The sequence below is a fragment of the Phyllostomus discolor genome, chromosome 2 (genome assembly GCF_004126475.2).
Source record: "Phyllostomus discolor isolate MPI-MPIP mPhyDis1 chromosome 2, mPhyDis1.pri.v3, whole genome shotgun sequence".
NCBI classification, from domain to species: domain Eukaryota; kingdom Metazoa; phylum Chordata; class Mammalia; order Chiroptera; family Phyllostomidae; genus Phyllostomus; species Phyllostomus discolor.
Genome location: NC_040904.2, coordinates 106,283,468 through 106,310,846, shown reverse-complemented (window position 1 = coordinate 106,310,846; position 27,379 = coordinate 106,283,468). Strand labels below are relative to the sequence as shown.

Below are 27,379 nucleotides of genomic sequence, written 5' to 3'. Positions count from 1 at the left end.
TAGGTTTATTCATAATTGTATCAAGTCTGATGACAAACCTACCCACTTAGAATGCCTGAAAGTGCACAAATCAGTAGCTGTGAGAGACATTTTCTCAGCATTTGTAGAAAATTGTAAATTGTTAATCCGTGGGACAGAAGGTAACAACAGATAAAATGTTACCTGGATTTAGAGGCAAATGCGGGTTTAGACAATATATTCCATCCAAGCCCAGTAAATATGGTGTACAAATTTTTGCTATGGCCACTTCAAAAGTATTTTACACCAGAAATCTTGAAATATATATACTGGTAAGCAGCCCGAAAGTCCTTACTTGATTAGTAATAAACCAGCAGATGTAATCAAGAGATATGCAGAACACGTTTATTCATCAGGGTAGAATATTATAGAAGGTAACTGGTTCACGTATAGAAATCTCATCTCTGACTTGAAAAAGGAACAACTTTCATATGTAGCTACTGTTCATAACAATAACCCCTAACTGCCTCTGAATTTGTCTTCTAAAAACGGACCAGAAAAAATCCAACTTATGTGCTTTTGGCGCAGATTACACACTTATACCTCATATACCCCAAAAAGGGAAAAACGTAATTAAGTATGCATTTCAATGACGTCGTAAATTTAGATCTGCAAAACCTGACATAATGCAACATTGCAACCAAACTAAGTCAAGAGTGGACGCTGTGGGCTACGTGATAGGTACATATAACATGGCCAGGACACCAGAAGATGGCCTATGGTTACTACACCACAGGTGACAAACACAAAACCCAAGGGCCAAATCAGGCCCTCTACCTTGTTTTATCTGGCCTAGCACCCTGTTTCTACCTAGCAGCAGCACCAAGCTCTTGCTTAACTGTTAAGGAGTAGTTACATTTATACAGTCCTAACATTACTTTCGGCCCTTTGAAGGCAACCCCAAGTCTGATATGGCCCCCAGTGAAAATGAGTTTGACACCCCTGCTCTACACAATTTTGATATTGAGGGAATAAATGCTCAGACTATTCATATGCTGAACAGTAATGTGAAAATAAAGTGGAGAATATTTATTAGAAATCTCGTAATGCAGTTATTGTCAGGACAAATCAAAAGGCATTCAGAAATCTCTACAGGTGTACGTAAGACTTTACACCTGAAACTTCATCAATTTCAACACAAATTGAAGGAAATTCTAACACAGATACAGCTTCCTCAACAAGCAGAAAATGATGTGTTAGGTGCTGTGCATTCTAAATGAGACGCCTATCAAAATATTTCTGCAAGTGTTGTGAAAAGTATTTATGCCTCAAGCATAGCAATACTGTTTGTGATGACTGTTACAAATGTTTTGCAAAGCCAAGTATTGGACATTTTGATTAATTGTTAAAAGACAATTTTTGGTTGTATTTTTTAAGCAATATCCATGTTTCCATTATTTAAAAAGAAAAAATTTTATTTATGTTTTTATAATTCTTTCTTTAGTAATTTCTACATTGTTAACTAAAAATAAATAAAAATCATGTTTTATCTCATAAATATAATAAATGCAAATTTTCAGTTAAAATTTTTCCCCCAAATTTCAGCACATACTAGTAATGAATGAAATGTATCTCTCAGATAAACATGACCCATGCTGTAATTTTTTTGACTGTGACCTCTGTGGGGTTAAGTACCATAAAGTTCACTTGTTTAAACTATACAATTCAATGGGTTTTAGTATAATTTATATAATTGTGCTACCCCCATCACAATCTAACTTTGGAACATTTCCATCATCCTTAAAAGAAACCTCATGCCCACTAGCAATCACTCTCGATTGCTCCCTATTCCCCACCCCAAACTCTGGGCAATCACTAAACTATTTACTGTCTCCATGTATTTGCCTGTTCTGGCCATTTCATATAAATGGGATCACACACAACATGTGATTGTTTATAAATGACCTTTTTAACTTAGTCTTTAAGGTTCATCCATGCAATAGCATGTTTCAGTGCTTTTTCATAAAAACTCAACTGATTATCTTTTAAAGAGATTCCTTTGTGTTTCCCTCCCTCTCTCTCTGAGGGCTACTGCTCTAGAGATTCTGATAAGGAAAAACAATCAACATTCACATTGATTTTCATTCCTTTAAACAGATGCACATTTCGATCTGACACCATTTTCCTTTCGTTTAAAGGATTTGGTTTGTTTCTTGTAGTGCAAGCCTGCTGGCACTAAATTTTTTCAGCTTTTATACATTTTTTAGTGTTTGTTTCCCCTTCATTTTTGAAAGATATTTTCACAGGATATAAAATTCTAATTTGACAGATTTTTTTTGTTGTTCATACAAATGTTGTTTCTTGTCTTCCACCTTGCATTGTTACTTACACGAAGTTTGTTGTCATTTTTTTGTTCCTCTATATGTAGTGTGTCTGTTTTTCTGGCAGATTTTCACTTTCTGGCTTAAAACAGTAAGCATTTTTAAAATAATAGACTTTATATTTTTATAGCAGTTTCAGGTTCACAGAAAAGCAAACCAAGAGTTGGAAAGTTTTAAAGATTTTTCTCTTTATCATTGGTTTTAAACAACTTGGTTGTGTTGCCTTGGGGTGGTCTTTTTGCTTCTTTGCTAGATTTTAGTCTCCTTGAGGGCTGAAATCATCTTATATTGTATCCAAATTTGAACACATTTGGAACTCCATACATATTTAATTAATATCTATTTTAATTTTGGTAGTTTTGATGTAGAAGATAATTAGTTTTCATCTGCAAAAGAACTTTCCTAAGAATTTATGGCAAAATGAAAATTGAAGGAGTTGGCATTTTAATTTTTTCCTGCTTTATTTAATAGTTCATTTATTATTATTTTTCCCATTACCATTTATACCCCCATACCCCCTTCTACCTCAACCCCCCTCTCTCCCCTCCCTTGTTTTCTGTACTTGAAATACTGAACTCTTGAATCTAGTTTATAGTTTCCATTAAATGTGGAAAATTTCCAGGCATTTTAAAAAAGTATTTTAACGTTTCCCTTTCCTCTTCTTTGGAGACTTCAATTACACTTGTATTAGTCTGCTTAAGCTTCCCCATAGCTGTTCACTTTTGTTTTAGGTTTTTCCCTCAGAGTTTCATTTTGGATGGTTTCTATTGCCATATTTTCAAATTCACTAATTTTTTTTTATGCAATGTCTAACCTACTGTTAGCTCCATCCACTGTATTTTCCACCTCTAGAATTTTGATTTGCTCTTTTTTGTATCTTCCATTGCTGCTTCTTAATATTCTGAGTTCTTTTGGACCCTTCCATATATGGGACATAGTTACTTAACTGTTTTAATCTCTTTACCTACTAATTCTATCATTTGGGCCATTTCTGGATTGATTCCAATTGGTGAATCTTGCTCATTATGGGTCTTTGCATGTATGAAAATTATTGACTGGATGACAGACATCCAAATTTTATCCTTGTTAGGTGCTAGATGTTTTTGTATTCCTACAAATGTCAGTGAGCTTGGGGACATAGAAAGGTGTTTCTTTGCTGTTCCTTCATGTAGGATAGAAACAAATTTAGAAAGTTGATCCTTTAAGGTATTATTTTTAAGGTTTTCTTAGGCAGGACTGGAGCAACATTTAACCTAAGGCCAATTCTCCCCCATTACTGAGGCAAAATTCTGTCATATAATGTTTTATAGTCTGAATGGTGAGAACACAAAATACTCCAGCCCCTGTGTGAGCTTCGAGGAATGTTCCTTCTAATCATTCCCAGTGGCCCTTTCTCTAGCTTTCGACAGTTTCATCACATACTCAATACATGTACAACTGAAGAGTCAAGAGTGACCCTCTGCAGATCTTTCTCTCCCTCTCTGTTTAGCTCTTTACTGTCCCGTATCCGTACTACCAACTAGCTACTTTTGCATCTCCCAATTCCCAGCTATTTCTCAACTTGAGGAGGACACCTAAGTGTCCCGCCTGTACTGTAGCCTGAAAACTCTCTCCACACAGAAAGCTGGATCAATCGTAGGACTCAACTCATGTGTTTTCCACCTCTTATATTGTCTGACGTACAATGTCTTGAAAACCACTGTTTTGCATGTATTTTCCCCCCAGTATTTTAGTTCTTTCAGGTAGAGGAGTGAATCTAGTCCGTCACTTCCTCTTAACTGGAAGTAGTAACAGGTTTGGCTATCTTACCTGTAATGTAATTTTAGAATGTGATTTGATGTGTTCTTCATTCATTAGTGAAGAACACATTAACGTGTGTGTTGAGTACTCAGTGAGCCCCTTTTATCTGGAACTCATTTTCTCAACATCTGGAAATTTTTTTCTATTATTCACTTCCTTCTATTTTCTTGGTTCATTATTAGTTTTATCAGTCCATCTTGGTCTGATTTTACAACTGTTATCTTTTCTCTCATATTCTCTATCTTTGCATTATTGTTTAATGATCTGGGAGAATTTTATTAACTATCTCTCACTCTTCACTTATGGACATGTTGTTTGTTTTGGTTGTCTGAAAAGTTGATTTTCCAAGAATTATTTTTCATTGTTCTCTGATCATTCTTTCTTTGAGAATGCTTATCTTGTTTCATGGATACAATTTATCTTCTGTTATATGGTTTATGTGTGTGTGCGGGTTGGGTTTTTTCCCCTCCTACATTGCCTGTTTCTTCTACATTCTTTTTTTAGCTCCTGTTGTTTTGGCTTCTATTATGTTAAGGGTTTTTGGTAAATGTTTGGTAATCCTTCACTGTCTATGCATATAAAAGTATTAACAAGTTAACTGGGAGATAAGTCAGCCTTTTCAATAAAGATGGGGGTGGGATGTGGGGAACCTAAAGTAATTTTTTCCAGGGCATTCTGTTAATCCAGAGAAAATCTTCCCAGCTTTTATCTGAGAATTTTTAGTCAAGCTACAAGTACTCTGCAAACAGGGCAGAAAAAAGGGGTTTAGCATGTTAACTTCCACTGAATCTACCTTTTTTATTCTGGTGCTATCTTTTTCTGACTCCCCTGACAAGAAGGGGCCTCTCAGATTTAATTTCTCCTCAAATAAATATAAACATAAGTTTTTTCTTTTGTGGTTCCAGAAAATAGAAGTTACATTTGCATGGCTTTATAGGGTACAGGAGGATCCTAAGGTCCCTTTGACACTTCCTATATAGATTTTCAAATAATCCCCCACTTTCAACCTGTTTATTATGCACCACCCCCCGCTATACACACAGAGACACACACAACTGTGTGCCTCTAAATCCTGAGCCTCTGAGATTTTTACAAGAAAACTGTTTCACTTCTCACAGACATTCCCCTCTGCAAATGCTTAGGATATATCTTCCTCTGTTTTGCTTAGTTCCTCCTCCTCCACAACTTCAATCTTCCAAATATGTATTGCAATTTCTTGTGTACTACTATTCCCTCTCCAATTCACTCTGCTCTTGTGATATACTTTTTCCCTATTTTTTTCATTTATCATTTTAGTTAGGTGTGGGGAGGGAGAGTAAATACGGGCATGTGGTCATCCTACTATGTTTAATCAGAAGGTTCTCCTAATATAAAAGAGCTAAAAGTCAAGCTGTTTGATAGGTCTGTACATATGAAGTTGGGATGTTCTGTACACTATTCTTTGTTTATAAAGCTGCTACTGACCTACCATTAGTAGGAAACATACTATTCTTTTGGATTAGTGATAATAGATTTGTGCTCAGATGTCCATCTCCTCTCTAGGTCTCCTAGACACATATAAGATTTATTTACAAGAGGCCTAGCTATGGTAAACGGGCAGTGCACACTGGTCACAAAAAGGAGCACAGGAAAATGAACAGTTAAGCCTAGTACAAATGTTGCTATCTTTACTGAAATGCACCATTACACCTATCATAAACAACCTCTCATTTCCCAGTGGAATTTGAGTAATCTGAGGATGCCTTCTACTTCTCTTTGCATCTCTTGACTTCTCAGTATCCTGCGTAAGAGAAAATATTTATTAACCAACTATAAGCTACTAGTTTATTTTTCAGGCAGTTCTGAACTGCTTACAAAAAAATTATACCATTACATGTACTATACTAGTGACTGTTTTTTTCTTTTAAGAAAGATCTGCTCAGCATCCCATTTCGGATATGCACATGGTTGGGAAAGAAGCTATTTTCTTATTTATAACCCTGATTATAGATGACTTGTCCAAGACAGCTGCCTAACTGAGCCAGGTGAGCCACGGTTCGCCACATACTTCCAGTCAGTTAGACTGGTTCAGGGGTGAATACCTGAACTGAGAGAGAATCAGTCTCTTCCAACTGAATAAAATTACAAGAAAGAAGCCCAGTAACCACTGCAGGCTATTATTTCCTAACACACACACACACACACACACACACACACACAAAAGTCTAAAGTAAGAAAGAAATATGATCAGGTACACAGAAAGGGGAAAAACAAGACATACAGCAAGACAATTCTGGTTCCTTTTGTGTCTAAGGTCCAACTGTATTTTTCAACTCAGGACCGCTAAGTTTAGAGATATAAATTGAATTAAGTTTCATATATTTTAGGAATATAGAATAAAAAGTTAAAAGAAAGAGGTAGAAAATAATTAAGAACTTGAAACATATTTATATACATTAATCCACTTAAAAGGACACAATATCCTAAAAAGCCATTTAATTCCATTTCTTTTTATATAAAACACACATATATCCCTATGTTTCAATAGTCCTAGTAGGGTGAATATTTTTTAAAGTATCTAAAATAAAAACCTACTCAAGCATGACTCAAATCAAAGTGCTGGAAGGATACTGCTATATAACAGAATCACTGCTTTGTAACTCTGGAAGCCAAGAAGTAGAAGAACGACCACCACCAACAAATCCTCATTTTATCCACAGAATGTCCACCAAGCAACTGGATCTCTTGGTGGTAAGTAATGGACCAGGAAAGAAATTTCTTTTAATATAACACACAACTTGTTTAGCGTACTTGGAGGAAAATAGATCCTTAGAATCATTTTCCAACTTCATGGATCACAAAACAAGCAGGTGGGCAACCTTCAGCCAATGGGTGAGGCCTCTAAGCTATGTGTAACACAAAAGGTACTTAAAAGAATCATTAAGTATGCTGTGGGCACATCCTTTAAGGCCACAACCTTTAAGGCTACAACCTTTAAGGCTACATTTGAGCTAGAGTCTACGGGTAAAAAAAAAAACAAAAACAAAACACCCACTCCTTTAAAGGAAGACTCTTCTGTCATCTAAAACCACCAGTGATTGATTACCCTTTTGTTCTTTTGACCCCAAATAGCTTCAAACTGGTGAAACTAAACTTGTTCCATCACACAGAAGGCTATTCTCTAGGAAATAGGCAGAGGTGTATGGGCTACTATTATTAATGTTAGAATGCAATTTTTACAACAAAAGGGTATTTACAGTTTTGAGTCTATCATCTTCATAGCCAACCAGAAGTGAAGGTGCTTGCTTATAAGCTGAATAATGTGAAAATTGTTTTAGTTAATACTGTACCACTCCACACTAACTAGAGCTTTTAAAAATAAACCAAGATAATAGATCACTGTCATTTGCACCAACAAAACCTATTTTCTATACAGCTACCAGTATCTGTTTAAGACAAAAATGTGACCAGGTCTTTCTTGTTTAAAATTCTGTAGTGGTCCCCCAGGAAACAATAAAATATGAGCTCTGTAGCATGGAACACAAGGCCCTTTATGACCTGCTTCCTGACTCCCTCACCTCTACAACCCCTTTTTGCTGTCTGTAGTTTCCTACATTCATGCTATATAATTCTTGCTCAGTCTCTGCTTTTAAATCTCACTGGACTGTACTCGGCTCCATGAATATGCTACGATCCCTCCTACATCTGGGTTACTGAAATTCTTTTTGTGGGCATGGGACATACTTTTAAACTATCAAAATAAGTCCTATTTTCCAATAATCATCCTTTAACCTTCAACTTAAATGTCACTATTTTAGGACAGACATTTCACACTATCCCTGTTATCATGGTTCAGTTTGTAATTATGTGCAGTAGTTTTTGATTTGTGCCAGGAGGGCAGGGACACCATCTGCTTTGCTTATCACTGTATCTCTGATGAGTCACAAGGTACATATGATACATATTAGCATGGATGGGAAAAGATTTGTTCAATTAAGTTGCCACAAGAGGAGTAATTTATAGTTCTCTTAATTTACCCAGTGACACTGATTAAAACTAATAATGAATAACTGATAATCCAGTCATTTTTTATTTTAAATGAAAATATTAGCTGTTTGCTACCAACAACAGCATCATAAAGGGATGTAAATTTGAGTAGAATAAATATCTCTAGATCAGACTTTATATTAGAGATGGCAAAAATCTTACAGAGTCATTTTTATTTTTTAATCCTCATCCAAGAAGATATGTTTATTGTTTTGAGGGGGGAGAGTAAGAGTGAGTGAGTGAGTGAGTGTGAGAGAGAGAGAGTGAGAGAGAATGAGAGTGAGTGAGAGAGAGAGAGAGAGAGAGATCAATTTGTTGTTTCACTTAATTTATGCATTCATTGGTTAATTCTCATACGTGTCCAGACTGAGGACTGAACCTGCAACCTTGGTGTATCGGGACAATCCTCTAACCAACTGAGCCACCCTGCCAGGGCATGCATGTTTTTAATGGCATCTGGAATGGTGACTCCTTTCTAAGGGGTTTCCAATTTACTTTGCCCAGACCCATCAGAGGACTCACTATCAATGGCAGCTAGAGACTCTCAAAACGTATTTCTTAAATCCTAAGCCTTAAAAATAAAAATTACTCCTTGATCCATGGGCTGCAGAATGGAAGTTGTGCTGGCAGGTATAAAAACAATATTAACTTCGTTGTACATCTCCATCAGAGCTCTGGGATGACCAGATGCACTATCAATGAGCAGTGGTATTTTAAAAGGAATCTTTTTTCCTTGGCAGTAGATATCAACAAGTGGGCTTAAATATTCAGTAAACTATGCTGTCAACAGGTATGCTGTCCATACAGGCTTTGTTGTTCCATTTAGAGAGCACAAAGTAGATTCAATATAAATCTGAAGAGCCCTAGATCTACATAATGGTAAACAAGCATTGGCTTCAACTTCAAGTCACCAGCTGCACTAGCCTTTAACAAGAGAGTCAGCCTATCCTTTGAGGCCAGCACCGCCTTCTCTGTAGCTATGGAAGTCCTATAGATGGCATCTTCTTCCAACATAAAAGCCTATTTCATTTACATTGAAGACCACTGTTTAGTCTAGACACCTCCACTAATTATTTCAGCTAGGTCTTTTGAAGAATTTGCAGCAGCTTTTACCTCAGTACTTCCTGCTTCACCTTGCACTTTAATATTATTGAGACTCTTTCTTTCCTTAAACCTCATGAAACAACCTCTGCTAGCTTCAAACTTTTCTTCTGCAGATTCCTCACCCCTCTCTGCCTTCATAGAGGTAAAGAAAGAGCCAGGGCCTATCTCTGGATTAGGCTTTGGCTTATGGGAATGCTTTGGCTAATAAGATCTTCTATCCAGACTACTAAACCTTTCTCCATATCAGCAATGAAGCTGTTTCACTTTCTTATTCATATATTTACTGGAGTAACACTTTAAATTTCCTTCAGGAATTTTTCCTATGCATTCACCACTTGGTTAACTGTCGGGCGCAAGAGGCCTAGCTTTTGGCCTGTCTCGGCTTTTGACACACCTTCCCACTAAGCTTAATCATTTGTAGCTTTGATTTGAAGTGACAGACATGCAACTCTTCCTTTCATTTGAACATGTAGAGGCCATTGTGAAATTATTACTTGTCCTGATTTCAATAATGTGTCTCAGGAAATAGGGAGGCCCAAGGACGGGGAGAGAGGTAGTGGAATGACTAGTATGAATACACACAACATTTACCTATTAAGTTGTCATTTTACATAGGTGTGGTTTGTAGCACCCCAAAACCATTAGGTCAGTAACATCAAAGATCACCAATATCATCACCATAACAAATATAATAATGAAAAAGTTTGAAATATTGAGATAATTATCAAAATGTGACATGTAGACATAAAATGAACAAATGCTGTTGGAAAAATAGTGCTGATAGAGTTGCTCAATGCAGGGTTGCCACAAACCTTCAATTTCTTAAAAAAGCAGTATCTGGAAAACAAAATAAAAAGAGGTATGCCTGGCCCTGGCTGGGTGGCTCAGTTGGTTGGAACACCATTCATGCACCAAAAGGTTGTGAGTTTGATTCCTGGTCAGGTGTGAGTGAGGCAACCAATAGATGTTTCTCTCTCCCTTCCTCTCTCTGAAATCAATGAACATATCCTCAGGTGAGGATTAAAATAGGCATGTCTGTATACACATAACTGAAACAAAAGTTTCATGAAACGACTCTTTCACTGTGTGCAATCACACTGAGGTTGAGAAACCCTGGACTGGAACTCATATTTGCCGAATGAATATATGTTAACACATTGATGCCTCAGATGCTTCTGTGGGCATTACAGAACACATGATAAAAAGATAGTACTATTCTCAAAAACCAGAAAACCTCAATTCTAAAACACAGTTGGCTCCAGGGATTTTAGACAGGGGACTGTAGACTCTATTATCACCATTATTATAATAGTAGGTCTTTCTGAAATACCATAAATTTAATTAATGTTGGGAAGCCATGACTATAGCCCAAGTCTCTGAAAATGAAGGAGTGGACATAACAAGTCAGCTGAGCAACAACTTCAGCTATTTACCTTTCTCTGTGCCTGAGAATATAGAGATGATTTTATTCCTGGGCTTTTTTTCCTCTGGAACAGAGGGCAAAGGTTTCAAACTGTGATTAGCTGACAAAGGGTCTTTGCCTCCAGTGCTAAAAATGGTACTGCTCATTCTCACGGGAGGAGCCGGAGGCTTGTCTTCCAGTTCTCCGTTATCAGACATGATTCAGAATTACAGCTACGGCCTGAAACAGATAGGCAAAAACTTACAGTTAATAACAAGGTAAAAAATAGTAGGGACAAGCACAAAACAGTAATAATCCCCTCCCCAACTTGGAATTGGAAAATGTTATCTATCTATTTAGAGCGAAATGTGCAAGATTTGTAAACTCAAAGAGTAAGAAATGAAATTGGCCATCCATGAAGTGTAGGCAACCTCTCCTAACAAAGTTAGTGAATAGTTAGCTGTGGGAATGTCTAAAAGCCATGTCCAGATTAGAGGACATGATGACACTAATATATCAAAAGATTCATCTAATCAATTGATTCTAAGAATAAATGGTTTCTAATGAAAACAGACAATGTAAGTCTTAAAAAAAAATAGAGAGAGAGAGAGATTTCCAAAGAGGAAGGCCATTTCCTAACCAACCAACCAACCAATGTGTAACAGATGTGGAACAAGGTTCAGAACAGGGTGCATGTAGGCTGAGAAGCTCCCAGGAATAGAGGGAAGAAAAAGATAAAAAACCCAAAACCTCCACAGACTTGGCTGAGGATAAGGAAGGGGAGGGAACTCTTGAGAGGTACTCTGCATATCAATAACAGCTGGCCAGTGTTATAGTTATGTTGAATAGCTGTGCTGCCAGGGCGGTGGGAGTGACTTTGACTCAGGATGTAGCTGGAGGGGCTATAGGCGGTTGGCAGCTGATGGCAGAAAATATGGGAATGCAGGTGTAGCCTATCATGGGAGAAGTCGGAAATGGGGTTATGGAGGGGGTGCAGGGTGAGGATTTAAGCTGAAATGCAGCAGCCATTCTTGCGCGTGACCATGAGGTTTGAAAGAGAGCAGTGAGAAGGGAGAAGTGAGCAAGCAGCTATGTACTTTATAGTGAGGAAGGAGGCCACATGGCCTGAACTAGTAAGGAAGGAGATGCTGCTGCTATGATTGTGCCTGCTCAAGTTGACTCTGGAGCCACCAAGGACTTCCTTGCAAGATCCTTCCTCTCCTGCTGCACCTGGATTTTTAGCTGTACTATTAAGACCTGTGCCTTTCCCAAGTTTCACCATGATCCAGAGTAACACAGCACCTGATTTTCTGGTCTATTAAATGGAGGCTGATGAACACGTACCCCAGATCCTGCAGGAGAGAGCTGCTGTGTGCTGATAGAGGCTTTGGTACCCTCTGGAGGGACTGGAGAACTATTTGCACAGCTGGCTCAAGAAAAGGAAATAGGGAACTTCTACCTTTTGGGCTTCTGGCTTTTAACCTGGTGGGGAGCATGGGAAGTGCAAGGTCTCCTGGGAAAGGAAGGCTCCAAGCTGAGGTAGTCTAAGCTCTCTCAAGGTTGGAAAGTTGCAAATAAAGACCTGCTGCTTCCAGCACTAATTGTTGGGTCATTCACTAAGTCACCACATGAACAGCCCCAGTGTGCTCAGTAACAAAAGGACATATCTTTGCTATGTCTCCATTTCTACAGGAGACGGAGATAAGACATTTGCTATTAAATATATCAACCAATTCCCCCAACCCGGGAATCTGAATCCTTGACCACTAACTAGCCTTGTGATTACAACTTACCATTCATATAAACTTTCCTAAAGGATACAAATGTGCCACTGATGCAATATTTGGTTTCTCAGAAAATCTGACATTCCAACAACAAACCTTAGTCAGTCCCTTGCAAGTTTGCAGATAGGGCCATAGAATGTGATTTACTTGGAAAACTGACAACAGTAAATCCAGAGCTTGGCTAAAAAGCAAGGTATGGCCACATTCCCAAGGGTCTATCATCCTGTGATGCCCTTTCCGGGCAGGAAACATACAAGGCTAATTCAGTGGAAACTTTAACCTTGTTACACATACATAAATATTTCGTATCTTTAAAAAAGTACATTATACACATTTAAAATCAGTTAAGGGGAAGGGATGCCTAATTTACAGATGAACTCCAATACAAAACAACATATTTTAGGAAACATTACACTTCTCCCCTAAACAAGGTTTTGATCAGTAATTAGATCCTCATTTATTATAAAGTTATCTAATGCATGTAAGTGAACAAAACTTTGTTAATATATATAATGACCAAGTACGCCAACTCTATTTACATAAAGTTAAAAACAAAATTATTTTTTAAAATATAGTGTGAATGCTAGTACCTGAAGAAAAGTAGGTATAATTTGGGAAGAACTCAGGCATAAAGAGATTATTGTACCTACTTCTACTCCAAATCTTACAGCTTTTGTTTTCTTTCATAGGGTATGCCACTAGAACTGCTGTGTATTTTATCTGCAATGATGATTTATTTTTCAGCCTACAAAAAGAAAATGAGAAAAGGTGAAGGGGGAAAACATACCTTTCTGGGAATAACTACTACAGAAGGGCTGGAAAAAGGGAATAAAAAAAGATTTATGTTTGTGCATGAGAAAGACTGCCGGAAGTGAAAAGAAACTACCAGTGGTCAAAGGAAGAGAGAGATGGAGGTGAGATCTAAGAAGGTGGACATCTAGTCAAATGATTCTTCCAAACCAGCTAGTCCCATCCTGTGGGGTCTATTTTGTTTTGCGGGTGGGATGAGGGCAGGGTGTGACTGGCTGTCCTTAAGGGTGTGTGGGCTGTGAGGTGTGTATTACCAGACAGGACTTATCTATTGCTACCAATGGAAGAAAGAGAAAGCATAGTAACAATATTTTGAGGATTATTTGATACAGTGATAAATCAAGACAGATGTTTTTATCTCTTATGTAGCCATAGCATTAAGGCAAAATAGATAAACCTAAAGCAGCTCACTTACATCTTTATCACCAGTGATGACAATACACATGACAAGATCAGATTCTGGTTACACTTTGACCAATTATCATCTATATTAATGGATATCAAATTTAAACTCAGAATAATAAAACAAAATTTCAAAATACATTCACATTCACATATACAAGGAAATGCACCTAAATATTAAGTTATCAGTAATTTTTACAATTGTGGTTAAAAAAATCAATATAAAGTTGTCAAGATACAGTAATTATTTGGTGTAAACTGACTATAAATTCTATCCTCAAGGCTGGCTCATAGATGGAACATGACTAGAAACTGCCAATGTACCTTCAGCTGTATGTTGTCTAGTGTTGTAGTTAAGAGAATGAGTTGTGAAATCATATTGTTTTGATTTGAATCCTGTTTCTATCATTAAGTGTGGCCTTGGACGATTTACTTAACATTGAGTGGCTCAAGGCTCCTTGGAGAAACAGATGTTCTGGGCCAAGGATACGAAAAATAAAAGATGAGTCCAGAGAAGCAACTTTCAACCTTTTTCATCTCATGGCACACATAAACTACTAAAATTCTGCAGCACATCAAAAATTACATTTTTTGCTGATTTGACAAAAAATATGGTTTTGATTCATTCACACTGGACGGCTATTGTGTTGGCTGCTGTCATGTTTTTACTTGACAATCAAAGAAAAAAGACATCAGTGCCCCTGACTAAATTGTCAGATATTGCATGTTTTACATGTTTTAAAAACTTTTGCAGCACACCAACTGAAAATTGCTGACCTAGAGCATCTTATAGTGACAGAAGGTAAGGAAGTACTTAAAAAAGGATAAGGGCATGTCAAAACACACAGAAAAGAATTCCAAAAAGGCAACTTCCGGCCAAGATGGAGGCATAAGTAGACACACTGTGCCTCCTCGCACAACCAAGATAGGGACAACAACAATTTAGAAACAGAGTAACAACCAGAATTGACAGAAAATTGAGCTGTATGGAAGTTGGACAACCAAGAAGCTAAAATAGACACATTCATCCAGACTGGTAGGAGGGGCGGAGTCAGGCAGCCAGGCACTGTCTCTGCGCAGAGAGCTTTCAGACCAGGAATGTAAGGCATCTGGGGTGCACAAGACCACAGCGGGCAGGCCCTGGGTGCGCAAAAGGTCAAGTTAAAGGAGTTCATCATCACCAAGCCCTTATTATATGAAATGTTAAAGGGACTTATCTAAGAAAAAGATAAAAAACATGTATAGTAAAATGACAGCAAACTCACAATTATTAACAACCACACCTAAAACAAAAACAAAAACAAACTAAGCAAACAACTAGAACAGGAACAGACCCACAGAAATAGAGATCACATTGAGGGTTAGCAACAGGGGAGTGGGAGGAGGAAAGAGGGGGAAAAGGTACAGAGAATAAGTAGCATAGATTGTAGGTAGAAAATAGACAGGGGGAGGGCGAGAATATTATGGGAAATGTAGAAGCTAAAGCACTTATGACACATGGACATGAACTAAAGGGGGGGAATGTGGGTGGGAGAAGGTGTGCAGGGTGTAGGGGAATAAAGGGGGGGAAATGGGACAACTGTAATAGCATAATCAATAAAATATATTAAAAAATTTTTGAAAAAGGCAATGCTGGAATGATATGAGCAACAAAATTAATAAAGCAGTATTGGGTTATAACCCAAAGAATAAAATAAATATGTATAATTTCTATTAATACAAATAAATGAATAAATAAACTGGGGATGGGAGAAAAAATCTTCCTTAGAAAAGAATTACAAATAGCACATGTAGATAACCCCCCTCTAGGAGTTAAAGTTTAACTTTCCTCCATACTTGAGTGTAGGCTGCACCTGGTGACTCATTTCCAAAGAACATGGAAAGGGAAAAATAACTTCAAAGTGGAAAAATGTGACACTGTGTCTATGTAACAAACATCCAAACCTGTAGAAAATGCTTATAAAAAATTTAAGCCAAAAAGAAGACACACCAGGAAGCAAGTTCTCAACAGACTGAGATAAATGCTACAGGCAGCAACAATTTGCACTTTTTTTTTATGCATTTGAGGTTAAGGAGGAAACACCAAGATTACATAAAGGTGGGAGGATTACCATTTGGGGTGGGGATTACAGGACAGTTAAGGTATGTGCTCTCTGGGGGGTAGTTACAGTTTATTTCAAAGTTATATTAACCTAGATGCACAGAAACAACAGGGCTTGCTTAAGGCAAAGATGAGCCTTTTACTAAAAAGTTACACGCCTGGGACGTGACTACCCAACATGACCTGTACAGTTAGGAACTTATGATCAGATCACCCTGGGAGGTTTTCCACAGAACTGTTTTTTTCTGTCATAATTGCATTAATCAAGTGATATGGTTAACATAAATCATGTTGGTATCACTCGCCCCCTGACCTAATGTGATGAGAAAGAAGCACACTTCACCTCTGTGAGATTCTTCCCCCAAATCTGTAACCCAGTCTGATCATGGGGAAAACATCAGCAAACCCAAGCTGAGGGACATTCGACAAAGTTCCTGACCAGTTTCCTAAAAACTGTAGGACATGAGAAATGAAAAACAAATTAAGACTGAGAAACTGTCACAGGGCAGAGAAGTAGAAGTCTAAGGAGACATGACGATGTGGTACCCTGCAAAAGAAAAAGGCACTGGTGAAATCCAAATAAAATCTAGAATTTAGTTAATAATAACAATGTACCAATGCTGGCTTCTTTGCTTTGACGTACATTTTATGGTTTATGTAATGTTAACATTAGGGGACGATGAGTGACAGCCATACAGGAAATCTACTAACTTTGCAACTTCTCTGTAAATCTAAAATTATTCCCAAATCAAGTCTATTAAAAAAGGAATTACTAAGTTCTTCAAAAAGTTAAATATGTCACCTACCATATGACCTAGCAATTCCACTCCCAGTAGAAGTGGGCTGCTTTGCTACGTGCTCAGTGGGCAGCAGGAAGTACTCAACACACAAGGGACGTGACCACTCCAGCGGACAGCTGCACAGCCTGAAGTGCATTCTTAAGTGAACAGGGCTTTAAAAAAAAACAAAAACTACAGCCCCATGGCCAATGTCTTCCTCTGTGTTAAAGTACAGGAAGTTGTACTCACCACTGCTTTGCACCATCAATGTAAATATCAACACAGTGTAAAGGCAAAGAGGTCTTAGTATTATTATAAAAATAGGTTTTGACCCCATGGACCAGAGACCACACTTTGAGAACCCTAGCTCCACACCGCACCCTCATATCCCCAATTCTTTCTGATATTTTATTGAAGTGGCAAAAGACCCACAGTTATGTCACCCTATACTGTACAGAACATGTTTTTATTTATTTTTTCTTTTTAAAAAGATTTTACTTATTTTTAGCAAGAAGGGAAGGGAGGGAAAAAGAAGGGGAGAGAAACATCAATCTGTGGTTGCCTTTTGGGGGCCCCTCACCAGGGACCTGGCCTACAACCTAGGAATGTGCCCTGAGTGGGAATCAAACCCAGAACATATTTTAATATAGGAAAAGTAATCAATGGCTAGATAACCAAGTTAGGGCACAAAACATAATCACATCTTTAACATGGATGAAAATCTATACGTGTGCAATGGTATTTACTATATTGTTTTTTGTAACAGAAATCAGTAAAATCATCCTACTGTGGGCTAGCCAGATAGACTAACTGCTATTTAAATGAAAAACACCGCCAAATTCTAAGCAAATGACCTTACACAGCAACTTTAGGAACACAGCCTCTCCTTATATACTTTGTTATCCCCCCACCAAAAAATTTTCTCTTCACTGCTCTATTTTAATATACTGCATAATACCTTTTTTATTTTCTGCAGAAATTCAGTCCAACAGAACCAAAGAGGAGTTAATATGTTGTCTGGTTCAGAACTTTCTTCTTGGTGACTGTATATTATAGAGTTGAGTTAGCTATGTCTCAAAGAAATCACAATGAACATAATATACTCTGTAGGCAACATACACTGAGATGAAACCCAAATTTCATACTAAATATATGAGTCACAGATGTCCCTCCTGAAAGTACTCAAGATGAGAAATATAATAGCAACAATTCTAAGTTATTTGCCTCATAAATGATTAAAACTTAGTGTAAGCATGATCCTTGATACACCATTGATGAATACTCAGCTACCAGCTTAGCTGAAGACTTATTTATCACTTCATCTCAGGGTTTCCCTTACTAGCCTCTATGTCTTCACCTGCTATGCAGAGGAAGAGGTTAGAAGAAGCTCTAACTGGCTTCCTAAAGAGTTTCTACACACTCAGTCTTTGTTTAGAGAAAGAATCAGAATTGGTTAAACACACAGCTACCCATAACCATCACAGTGAGGAGTTAACTCCCGCATTTAGGGACATTTACTACTGAATCAATCTGATCTCATATGAATGCACTACATAAATCCTACACTTCATGTTCCCCAAATATAACAGAGTTTTTCATGGCCTAAATCATCTTTGTGAATTTATTTCCCCATTCTCACATTTTCTTCATCCAATCAAATCTTTCAGTGTCAGTTAAAATCATTTCCTATGCAAGGTCATTCCTGTTTGTCTATACCTTCTTAAAACAACCCCTCACGTCCTCAGAATGAGAGTTATACAGAAAAATAAATTCAGAGAGTAAGTTGGAAAAGGATCAGAATTTATCTGGTCCATCTTCCTTATTTTATATGTAAAGGAACTGATGCACCAAAAAGTAAGTGGTTTGCCTAAAGTCACACAAATCTAATTACTAACAAAACTAAGACCAGAATTCAAGTTTACTAACAATTCTTAATCATATGATTTTTTCCCTTAATTATGTTAATATATTGGCCATTCTTTGACAATGAATTCTAACTGTGTATCATTAATTATAATTTTAGGTGTCCTTCCTCCAATGCTTCAGGCAATTTAAAGGCAGGGACTGTACTACCAATACTACTACTATTACTACTACTACTGTCATTATTGCTATACTATTTTACTCTCTCCTATAACGGTTAACACAGATCACTACATGCATTAGACAGTAGGTTTTACTGATTTTATGGTACACACTCTGTCCAGATGAAATATTACACTTCCTGAATTTATTCTCTTTTCAAAAAGCATTTCACTAACACAACATATCAACTACCCTATATTAAAAATTTGGAGGGTGGGATGATTTAGAGTTTTCCACTAACAACCTATTCATGGCCTTAGTCTCCAATCCTTTTCCATAAAGCAGTGTGTGTTTTTGTGTATTGTTTCTACTGATGGTGTCAGCTGCCTAAAAAGTGCCAGATGAAGATACGATAAGGTTTTTTTACATATTACATTTAGCTAGAAACAAGGAATGTAAAAACAATTCATGATAAAGTACTGATTTACCTATATGTTGTTCTATCATCATTCAAAAATGTCTTATAAAAAAAGGACAAATGAATTAAGTAGTGCCTCTCTCCAAATTTGTTCAAACACTTTTTTTTTTTTTTACTTTTTGTCCTCTTCAGTGAAAAACAAGTCATCCAAACAAAAAGTATGCCCAAAACACACTGTACTCTTCTAACAGGCCCATTGTTTAACTGTGACACGACTCAAAGACAAACAATTCCTCGATTGTCTACTGAAGGAGACTAGGGGAAGCTAAATATACAACAGAAATAAAAAAAGGAGTGGTGTCTGGAACCAGTCAGTCCAACCTGTATAAATGACTAAATTTATTATAATCTACTTGGATCAACTATGGTACTCCAAGTACAAACCATGACCTACTGAAAAGCATGATTTAAAAGCACCATTTTGTTTTCTACTTTTACTTATATTTTATATAAGCAAATGGACCTTAATTTTAAATACCATATGAAAGTAATAATGCAACATTATTTGACATCTAACAATCTTTCAATAAACTATGAGAGTTCCAACACCATTGGCCTTTTTACCCTCCCTTCCCTTCCAAAAAAGCTTCAAATGCCTTTGAGAGCAAAAGCAGCAATAAAAATATCCCAAATCAAAAACAAAAACAAAAACAAAAAAAGAAGAAGAAAAAAATCCAAATCACTTTAAGTTAGACAACACACATTGTACAAGGGAAGTTCACACATTAGAATGAAAATGTTTTTATTTGATGGCAATGCCCACAACATCAGGCCTATTAATAGCAAAGCCAGAAAGGAAAAAGGGAAAGTGGGGAAGAGATGTAGAAAACACAACTGGGGTACTAGTAAAGAATAAAAAAGAAAAACGAAAGGAAACTCTGATTCTCACTCAAATAAACAAAGGACTGGACAACATCAAATCTTTAAAAATATACAGAATATTAAATTTTAAAAAATGCATGGATAACTTAGTTAAGATGAAAGAATATTTCCATAGAGCCCCCAAAGCAAAGTGAAACCAGGAACAGGAGAGTAAGCGATTTACTAATGCTGTTATTCTTGAGGAATTTTTGACTAAACTCTGGGGACCATAAACTTCTGCTTTGATAGCTCACAGGGGACAGGTGAAAAATCCACCAAGTATTCCTAAATTGAAAAAAGGGATAGGACCTAAAAGGTCCTATATAAAAATAAATCAGAAATAAATCCCTCTGGGCAGAAGGAACAAGCAAACCTTAAGTATTTTAAGCCCAGTGATAATGAGAAAGGGGGGGAAAATCTGAGAAATTTTAACAAAATGCACATTTATGATCTGAACTTATTCCATCTATGATATCCCCCCAAAATTCCAAATAGGTTTAATTCAATGTGGTAGCACTCCCTAGTGAATGGCAGATGAAATATAAATATAAAGCCTCCCTAGGAGAAAACAACTTCAATAAAAGCCTCAAGTAACACCCAAAGATAAAATTCTAAGAAAAGGAAGACCTCATAGTAAAAACTGAAGACAAACAAGGTACCATGAAGGAGAACTGGCCAAAACAGACTGGTGAAACAGATATGCAATGATCTGACATATAGCATGTTCTAAGAAGCTCAGTGGGAGGGCAGGGGGAGGCAAAAATGAAAAAAAAAAAAAAAAGCAAATATAAAAAGCAATACAGAACTTTCAGTAGGAAAAAAAAATACCTGAATATTAAAACCCAACATTTGAATTAAAAAGCAGCAGAGACTCAGCAGAAGAGAGAATTAGTGAAGTGGGAGATGTATCTGAAGAATACCTAAAATGCAGAACAGAGACAAACAGAAAATATGAAAGAGAGGTAAGATGAATAGGTTGAATGGTCTAAGAAACACTTATTTGGAGTTCTAGAAGGAGAATATAGAATGACTGTGGGAATGGTTCACCAGATAAATTAATAGCTGAGAAATTCCTAGAACTGATGAAAGATACAAATTCATAACCTGAAAAAACCTAATGAATAAAAAGCAGGACAAAAAGTAATTTATGAGGCCCTGGCTGGCGTAGCTCAGTGGATTGAGCGCGGGCTGGGAACCAAAGTGTCCCAGGTTCGATTCCCAGCCAGGGTACATTACTGGGTTGCAGGCCATAACCCCCAGCAACCGCACATTGATGTTGATGTCTCCCCCCCCCAAAAATAAATAAATAAATAAAATCTTTAAAAAAAAAAAGTAATTTATGCCCAAAGTGAAGATATATCATAGTGAAATTAAGGATATCAAAAAGCAAAAAGTTTTTAAAATCAAAGGAGAAAAAACGGCCAACTTCACAGACATGGCAGCTGGATCTTCAGCTTACTTCTTGAAACCAACAATGAAAGCAAGGAGGCATGGGAATATCCAGCATATTGAGAGAAACAGTTGCCAAGATAAATTGCCAATTCAACAAAACCATCTTTCAAAAATAAGGTTGAAATAACATTTTGATACAAAAAAATTTGGAAAAGATCGTAATTACCCTATACTTTTAACCAACATCAATTATGTTGGAAACCAGTAACAAAAAAGTAACTAGGATAAATCTCCCTAAATTTGCAAACTTAAGAGACCTCTAAAAGAAAAAAAACTTATGGTTAAAGATCAAAGAAATTAGAAAATAATTAAAAATGAATAATAAAAAACTACGTCATCAAAACTTGCACGACTGAATAAACAAAATGTGGTATGTACATATTGCAGAGTACTATTCAGCTTTATTTTTTTGGAGGGAGGGGAAATGAAGAAGATAGAGGGAGAGAAACATAGATGTGAGAGACAAACATCAATCGACTCCCTCTCACACATGCTCCAATCAGGGACAGAACCTGCAACCTAGGCACCTACCCTGACCGGGAATCGAACTGGCAACCTTTCACTTTGCAAGGATGATGTCCAACTGAGTCAAACCAGTCAGGGCTACTGTTCAGCTTTAAAAAGGAATGGATTTCAATGCATGCTCTAACAGGATGAACTTTGAAAACATTAAGTAAAAAAAGCCAAACACAAAAGGATAATTACTGTATATTTTCAGTTATTTGAGGTATCTACAGTGGTCAAATTCATAAAGACAGAAAGTAGGATAGAGGTCACTGTGGCTTGTGAGTGGGGCTGTCAAGGAGAGTTACTGTTTAATTGGTACAGAATTTCTATTTGGGACGATGAAAAGGTTTTGGAAATGGATAGTGGTGATGGTTGCTCCACATCATGAATGTACTTAATGTCAATGACTTGTATGCCTAAAAAAAATATCAAAATGGCAAATTTTATGTTATGTATATCTTACCACACAAAACTTGCAGGATGTAATTAAAGCACTTGAGGACATTCTAAATTTGTACTTAAAAAAAAAAAAAACAACTAAAAATTACAGCAAAACATCCCAAAGAAAAGCAGAAATTGCTGGATAGAAGACTATTATATTGTACAAGAGAGAAGATCAATAAGGCTAAGGTTGGGTCTTAGACTAGCAAAATTCCTCTGGCAAAATTAATCAAGAAACAGAGAGAAAGCAAAAATAAACACAAATTGTAATGAAAAATGATTCTACTAGTATTTATAAAAGCTATGTTGTACACAGTTTTAGTACACTGAATTTTCCAATTACACAACTATGTAACCAAGAGGAGCTTGTACTTTGTTTTACTCAGTTTTACCAAGAAGTTTACTCATCATTTGGAGTATCATGTCACCAAAAGCAGTATGCCCATGCTGGCTGAGTCATCAATGGCAGTATACCCTTTATGAGATTGCACTGCAGATAAGCCAGTGCACAGATACAAGCTTATGATCACTTCAAAATGACTTTTAGAGTAGTTGTGATCATGTATTTGCAAACAGAAATATACAGGGTCCGGGAGAAGTAAGGCCTGCATGAGTGTGGTTGGGAGGGTAATAATATAGGTATAATAATTTATAGTTTTAATTTGAACATTTCACCTAACATGTCATCTGGAGTGCTTGAGTGTGATATTGTTACATTACAGAATTACATTCTTATGATTTTGTAATAAAAGATTTCGTAATTAAAAAAAGGTATTAATTTGTGCCGGACTCTGTATATTTTATTATAGTTTTCCTTTTATTCTCCATTATACATTAATTTTACCCCTGGAAATTGAGTTAGGGCATTGTATTGAATTTTTCCTCCAGAAAAGAGAACAGGTTAAATGATCTATTATTTTTCTTTCATAGGAAAGCAGTATAACATAGTGTTTCAGAGCACACAGGTCCAGATACCCCGTATTTCTAGGAATCTATTCCAAACATACACTAGCAAAAAATACAAACAGACACATATACTAAACTGTTGCTAGAGTACTATATGAAACAACTAACGACTGGAAGTATCTTGAATGGCCATAAATAGGGGACTTGTTGAATTAACTATGGTACATCAGACACTGAAGTATTATGAAGCTATAAAAATGAGTGAGGAAATCATTCTACATACTGCCATGGAGGGGTCTCACAATATTCTACTAATAAAAATGCAATATGGGGGGAAATACCTGCATGGTATGCTACCACTTATCTAAGGGGTGGTGCTGCTGCTGCTGGGGAGTATATCAATACACATATTTTTTTACTGGAATGATAAACCGTAATTTTTTTAAATGGTTACTTTGGGAAGAGAGGGAACAAAATGGAGAGGAATGAGCTAAAAGCTACACTTATCTGAATATATCTTGCTTTGTATATTTGATTTTAGAACTCTGTAAATTACATATAATCATCTGGAAAAGTAAAATAAATATACTACTTATAATAAATATGCTATCATAGAGACCTAATCTAATAATCCATTGCCTGTAACTATATCCTTGTATTTTTCACTTTGCAGACAACACATGAATCTTATTTAGTTTTATAATTAAACTGAACAAAGACCAAAAACATTGAACACAGTATTACGTGTAAACTGGCAGTGGTTAAAAATTCACATTTTCTTCTGTTCTTATACCTTTAGGGATTATAACATCTACAAGAACTTTCTACATTATTCTATGTATCACACATTTGGCAAATATTCATGAACCAGATCATGATCTTCCCTCTATTATTTTATCTGCTATGATGTATCATTATTTTTTAGATTGTTTCAAGTATCAATTGTTTTTGTAACATTTTTAATGTTGTTCAAGTACAGTTTTCTGATGATATATCACTATTTCCTCTACTGATCTGTACTTTGTGAGAAAGTACTAATTTTATATCTTTTTATTCCCAAACAGCATCTAGAAAAGTGTTTAGAGATCTGTGGATTTCCAGTGAAGATGGAGGTGTAGGCAGACACACTGTGGCTTATCGCACAACCAAAAGAAAGACAACAAATTTAAAAACAAACAACCAGAACTGACAGAAAATCAAACTGTATGGAAGTCTGACAACCAAGGAGTTAAAGAAGAAACATTCATCCAGACTGGTAGGAGGGGCGGAGACAGGCAACCAGGTGGAGAGGAAGCACGGCCAGGCTGCGGCTGGTGGACCAGGTAAGGTGGCGGATTCTGGACTGCGTGGTCCCACATTTGCAGGCAGATAAACTGGGAGAACAACTAGGGAGGTGAGGCAGACCAAGCAACCCAGGGTTCCAGTACTGGGAAATAAAGCCTCAAAGCCTCTGACTGAAAACTCCTGTAGCAGTTAAGGCAGCAGGGGGAGAAACTCCCAGCCTCACAGGAGAGTTCGTTGGAGAGATCCACAGGGTCCTAGATCGTACACAAACCCACCTACCTGGGAATCAGCATCAGAAGGGCCCAAATTGCTGTGGGTAGTGGGGAAGTGTCTGAAAACCAGCAGAAAGCGGAGCAAGGGGCACTGTTCCCTCTTGGACCCCTCTCCCACATACAGCATCACAACTCAGAGATGTGGGTTGCCCTGCTCTGGTGAACATCTAAAGCTCTGTCCCTTACTATGTAACAGGCCATGGAGAACCCCCTGCCCCCCAAAAAAGGCCCAGATGAAAGAACAGGTTAAAGCTACAGAAAAACTACAACTAAGCCACAAAGAGATAGCCAACCTATCAGATGCACTGGTGATCAGGATGCTCCAGGAACTCACTGGGTACTTCAACAGCATAAAAAGACCCAGGCAACAATGAAGGTTGCATTATGTGAAATAAACAAAAAAATCTACAGGGAACCAACAGTGATAGGAAAGAAACCAGGACTAAAACCAACGGTTTGGAGCAGAAGGAAGAAAGAAACATTCAACCAGAACAGAATGAAGAAAAGAATTTTTTTTAAAAATGAGGAGAGGCTTAGGAACCTCTGGGACAACTTTAAATGTTCCAACATCAGAATCATAGGGGTGCCAGAAGGAAAAGAGTAAGAGCAACAGATTGAAAACGTATTTGAACAAATAATGAAGGAGAACTCCCCCAATTTGGCAAAGGAAATAGTCTTCCAGGAAGTCCGGGAAGCTCAGAGAGTCCCAAAGAAGTTGGACCCAAGGAGGACCACACCAAGATACATTATGATTACATTACCCAAGATTAAAGATAAGGAGAGAATCTTAAAAGAAGCAAGAGGAAAGGAGAGAGTTACCTGCAAAGGAGTTCCCATCAGACAGTCAGCTGATTTCTCAAAAGAAACCCTGCAGGCAAGAAGGGGCTGGAAAGAAATATTCCAAGTCATGAAAGGCAAGGACCTACATCCAAGATTACTCTATCCAGCAAAGCTATCATTTAGAATGGAAGGGCAGACAAAGTGCTTCTCAGATAAGGTCAAGTGAAAGGAGTTCATCAACACCAAGCCCTTATTATATGAAATGTTAAAGGGATTTATCTAAGAAAAAGAAGATAAAAAATATGAACAGTAAAATAACAACAAACTCAGTTATTAACAACCACACCTAAAACAAAAACAAAAATCAACTAATCAAACAACTAGACCAGGAACAGAACCACAAAAATGAAGATCACATGGAGGGTTATCAGTGGGGGAAGAGGAGTGTGTGAGAGGAGATACAGAGAATAAGTAGCATAAATGGTAGGTACAAAATAGACAGGGGGAGGGCAAGAATAATATAGGAAATGTAGAAGCCAAAGAACTTATATGTATGACCCGTGGACATGAAATAAAGGGGAGGAATGCAGGTGGGAGGGGGTATGCAGGGTGGAGGGAATGAGACAACTGTAATAGCATAATCAATAAAATGTATTTTAAAAAAAGAAAAAGAAAAAAGTGTTTATATATAACATTACATATACTCAAATTGTTTTGTAAATAAAAAATTTTAGTCAGCTTAGGCAAATAAACTACCACTATTAATCAAGTTGTATATGGAAAGCCAAATCCTCGTCTTTCAGTCCCTTGATTTAATCACCTAGAAAATGGAATACCTGAGTTACTACTGTTAACAGTGAGTGGGGATGGGAGAATACAGCATATGAAAGGTGCTTGAAAATTTTTAATCTCAATTTATTATTACTTTTTCCTCCATTATTTTGCTATATTAGAAGAAACAGGGATCATTAATTGTAAATGATAAGACTGCCCATGAAATGCAAACAAAACTATGATAAACCCTCCTTGGGGTGTGTCCACTCGAATTTCCTTTTCAAGTGAATTTTCTTCCTTCTAAACTCTGAGGGTCCCCACGAGGATTGCAACCAGGGTGGATGCAGCTAGTGCTGGGCTAACCCCCTGAACCTGTCTTCCAAGGCCCCCTTTTCGCTGACTCTCTGATGAGGTGACAGCAATCCTGCCTTGACTCACTTCCCCACATAGTTCCTGGAGAGCCAAAGCAGCCCACCGAGGCTCTCTTCTGTTGCTTCTTTACCCGAGGCCCAGGCTTGTATCAGTCGCCAGTCTTAATACAGATACTCTCAAAAACAAAATCAGTCTTTAATACAGATACTCTCAAAAACAAACAAATAAAAACTATGATAAATTATTAGGATAAGTAAAAATTTAGCAAATTGGCAGAATAAAGAGGAACATACAAAATTCAGCTGTACTTTTGTATAGTAAGCAGAAAATGAAATTGGAGGGGGAAAATACCATTAATATCATTAAAAAAATACGAAGTTCCTAGGACAGAAATTCCCAGACTTATTTCCTTTACTCTCAGTAATTACTTCATAGTGCTCCTGGCGAACAGAAATTCCTAACAGTTTCATTTATTTCATTAGACCCAGCTAATGCTGGGTCTGAACAACTTCATTAGTATTCATTCATGTCCTAAAAACTTAGTAATTACTTTAAAAAGCATACACATAAATTGAAAAAAAAAACTTGTATTTCTTTCTTACTCACTTATAAGTGGGAAATATTCACCTGATGGCCAGTACTTTCTAATAATGTATATTCCTAAAAAATGCAAAGATACT

General features: G+C 37.0%; 1 protein-coding gene across 1 annotated transcript in view; it reads right to left on the bottom strand.

The window, feature by feature from the left end:
• The window catches only part of PAK2 (p21 (RAC1) activated kinase 2), an 87,085-nt gene that overhangs the window by 36,657 nt on the left and 23,049 nt on the right, over positions 1 to 27,379 (bottom strand). The window contains exon 2 of the mRNA XM_028505285.1: positions 10,703 to 10,911. Within this exon, the coding sequence (XP_028361086.1) occupies positions 10,703 to 10,889 (187 nt within the window). The 5' untranslated portion in view covers positions 10,890 to 10,911. The remainder of the gene's footprint in view (positions 1 to 10,702; positions 10,912 to 27,379) is intronic.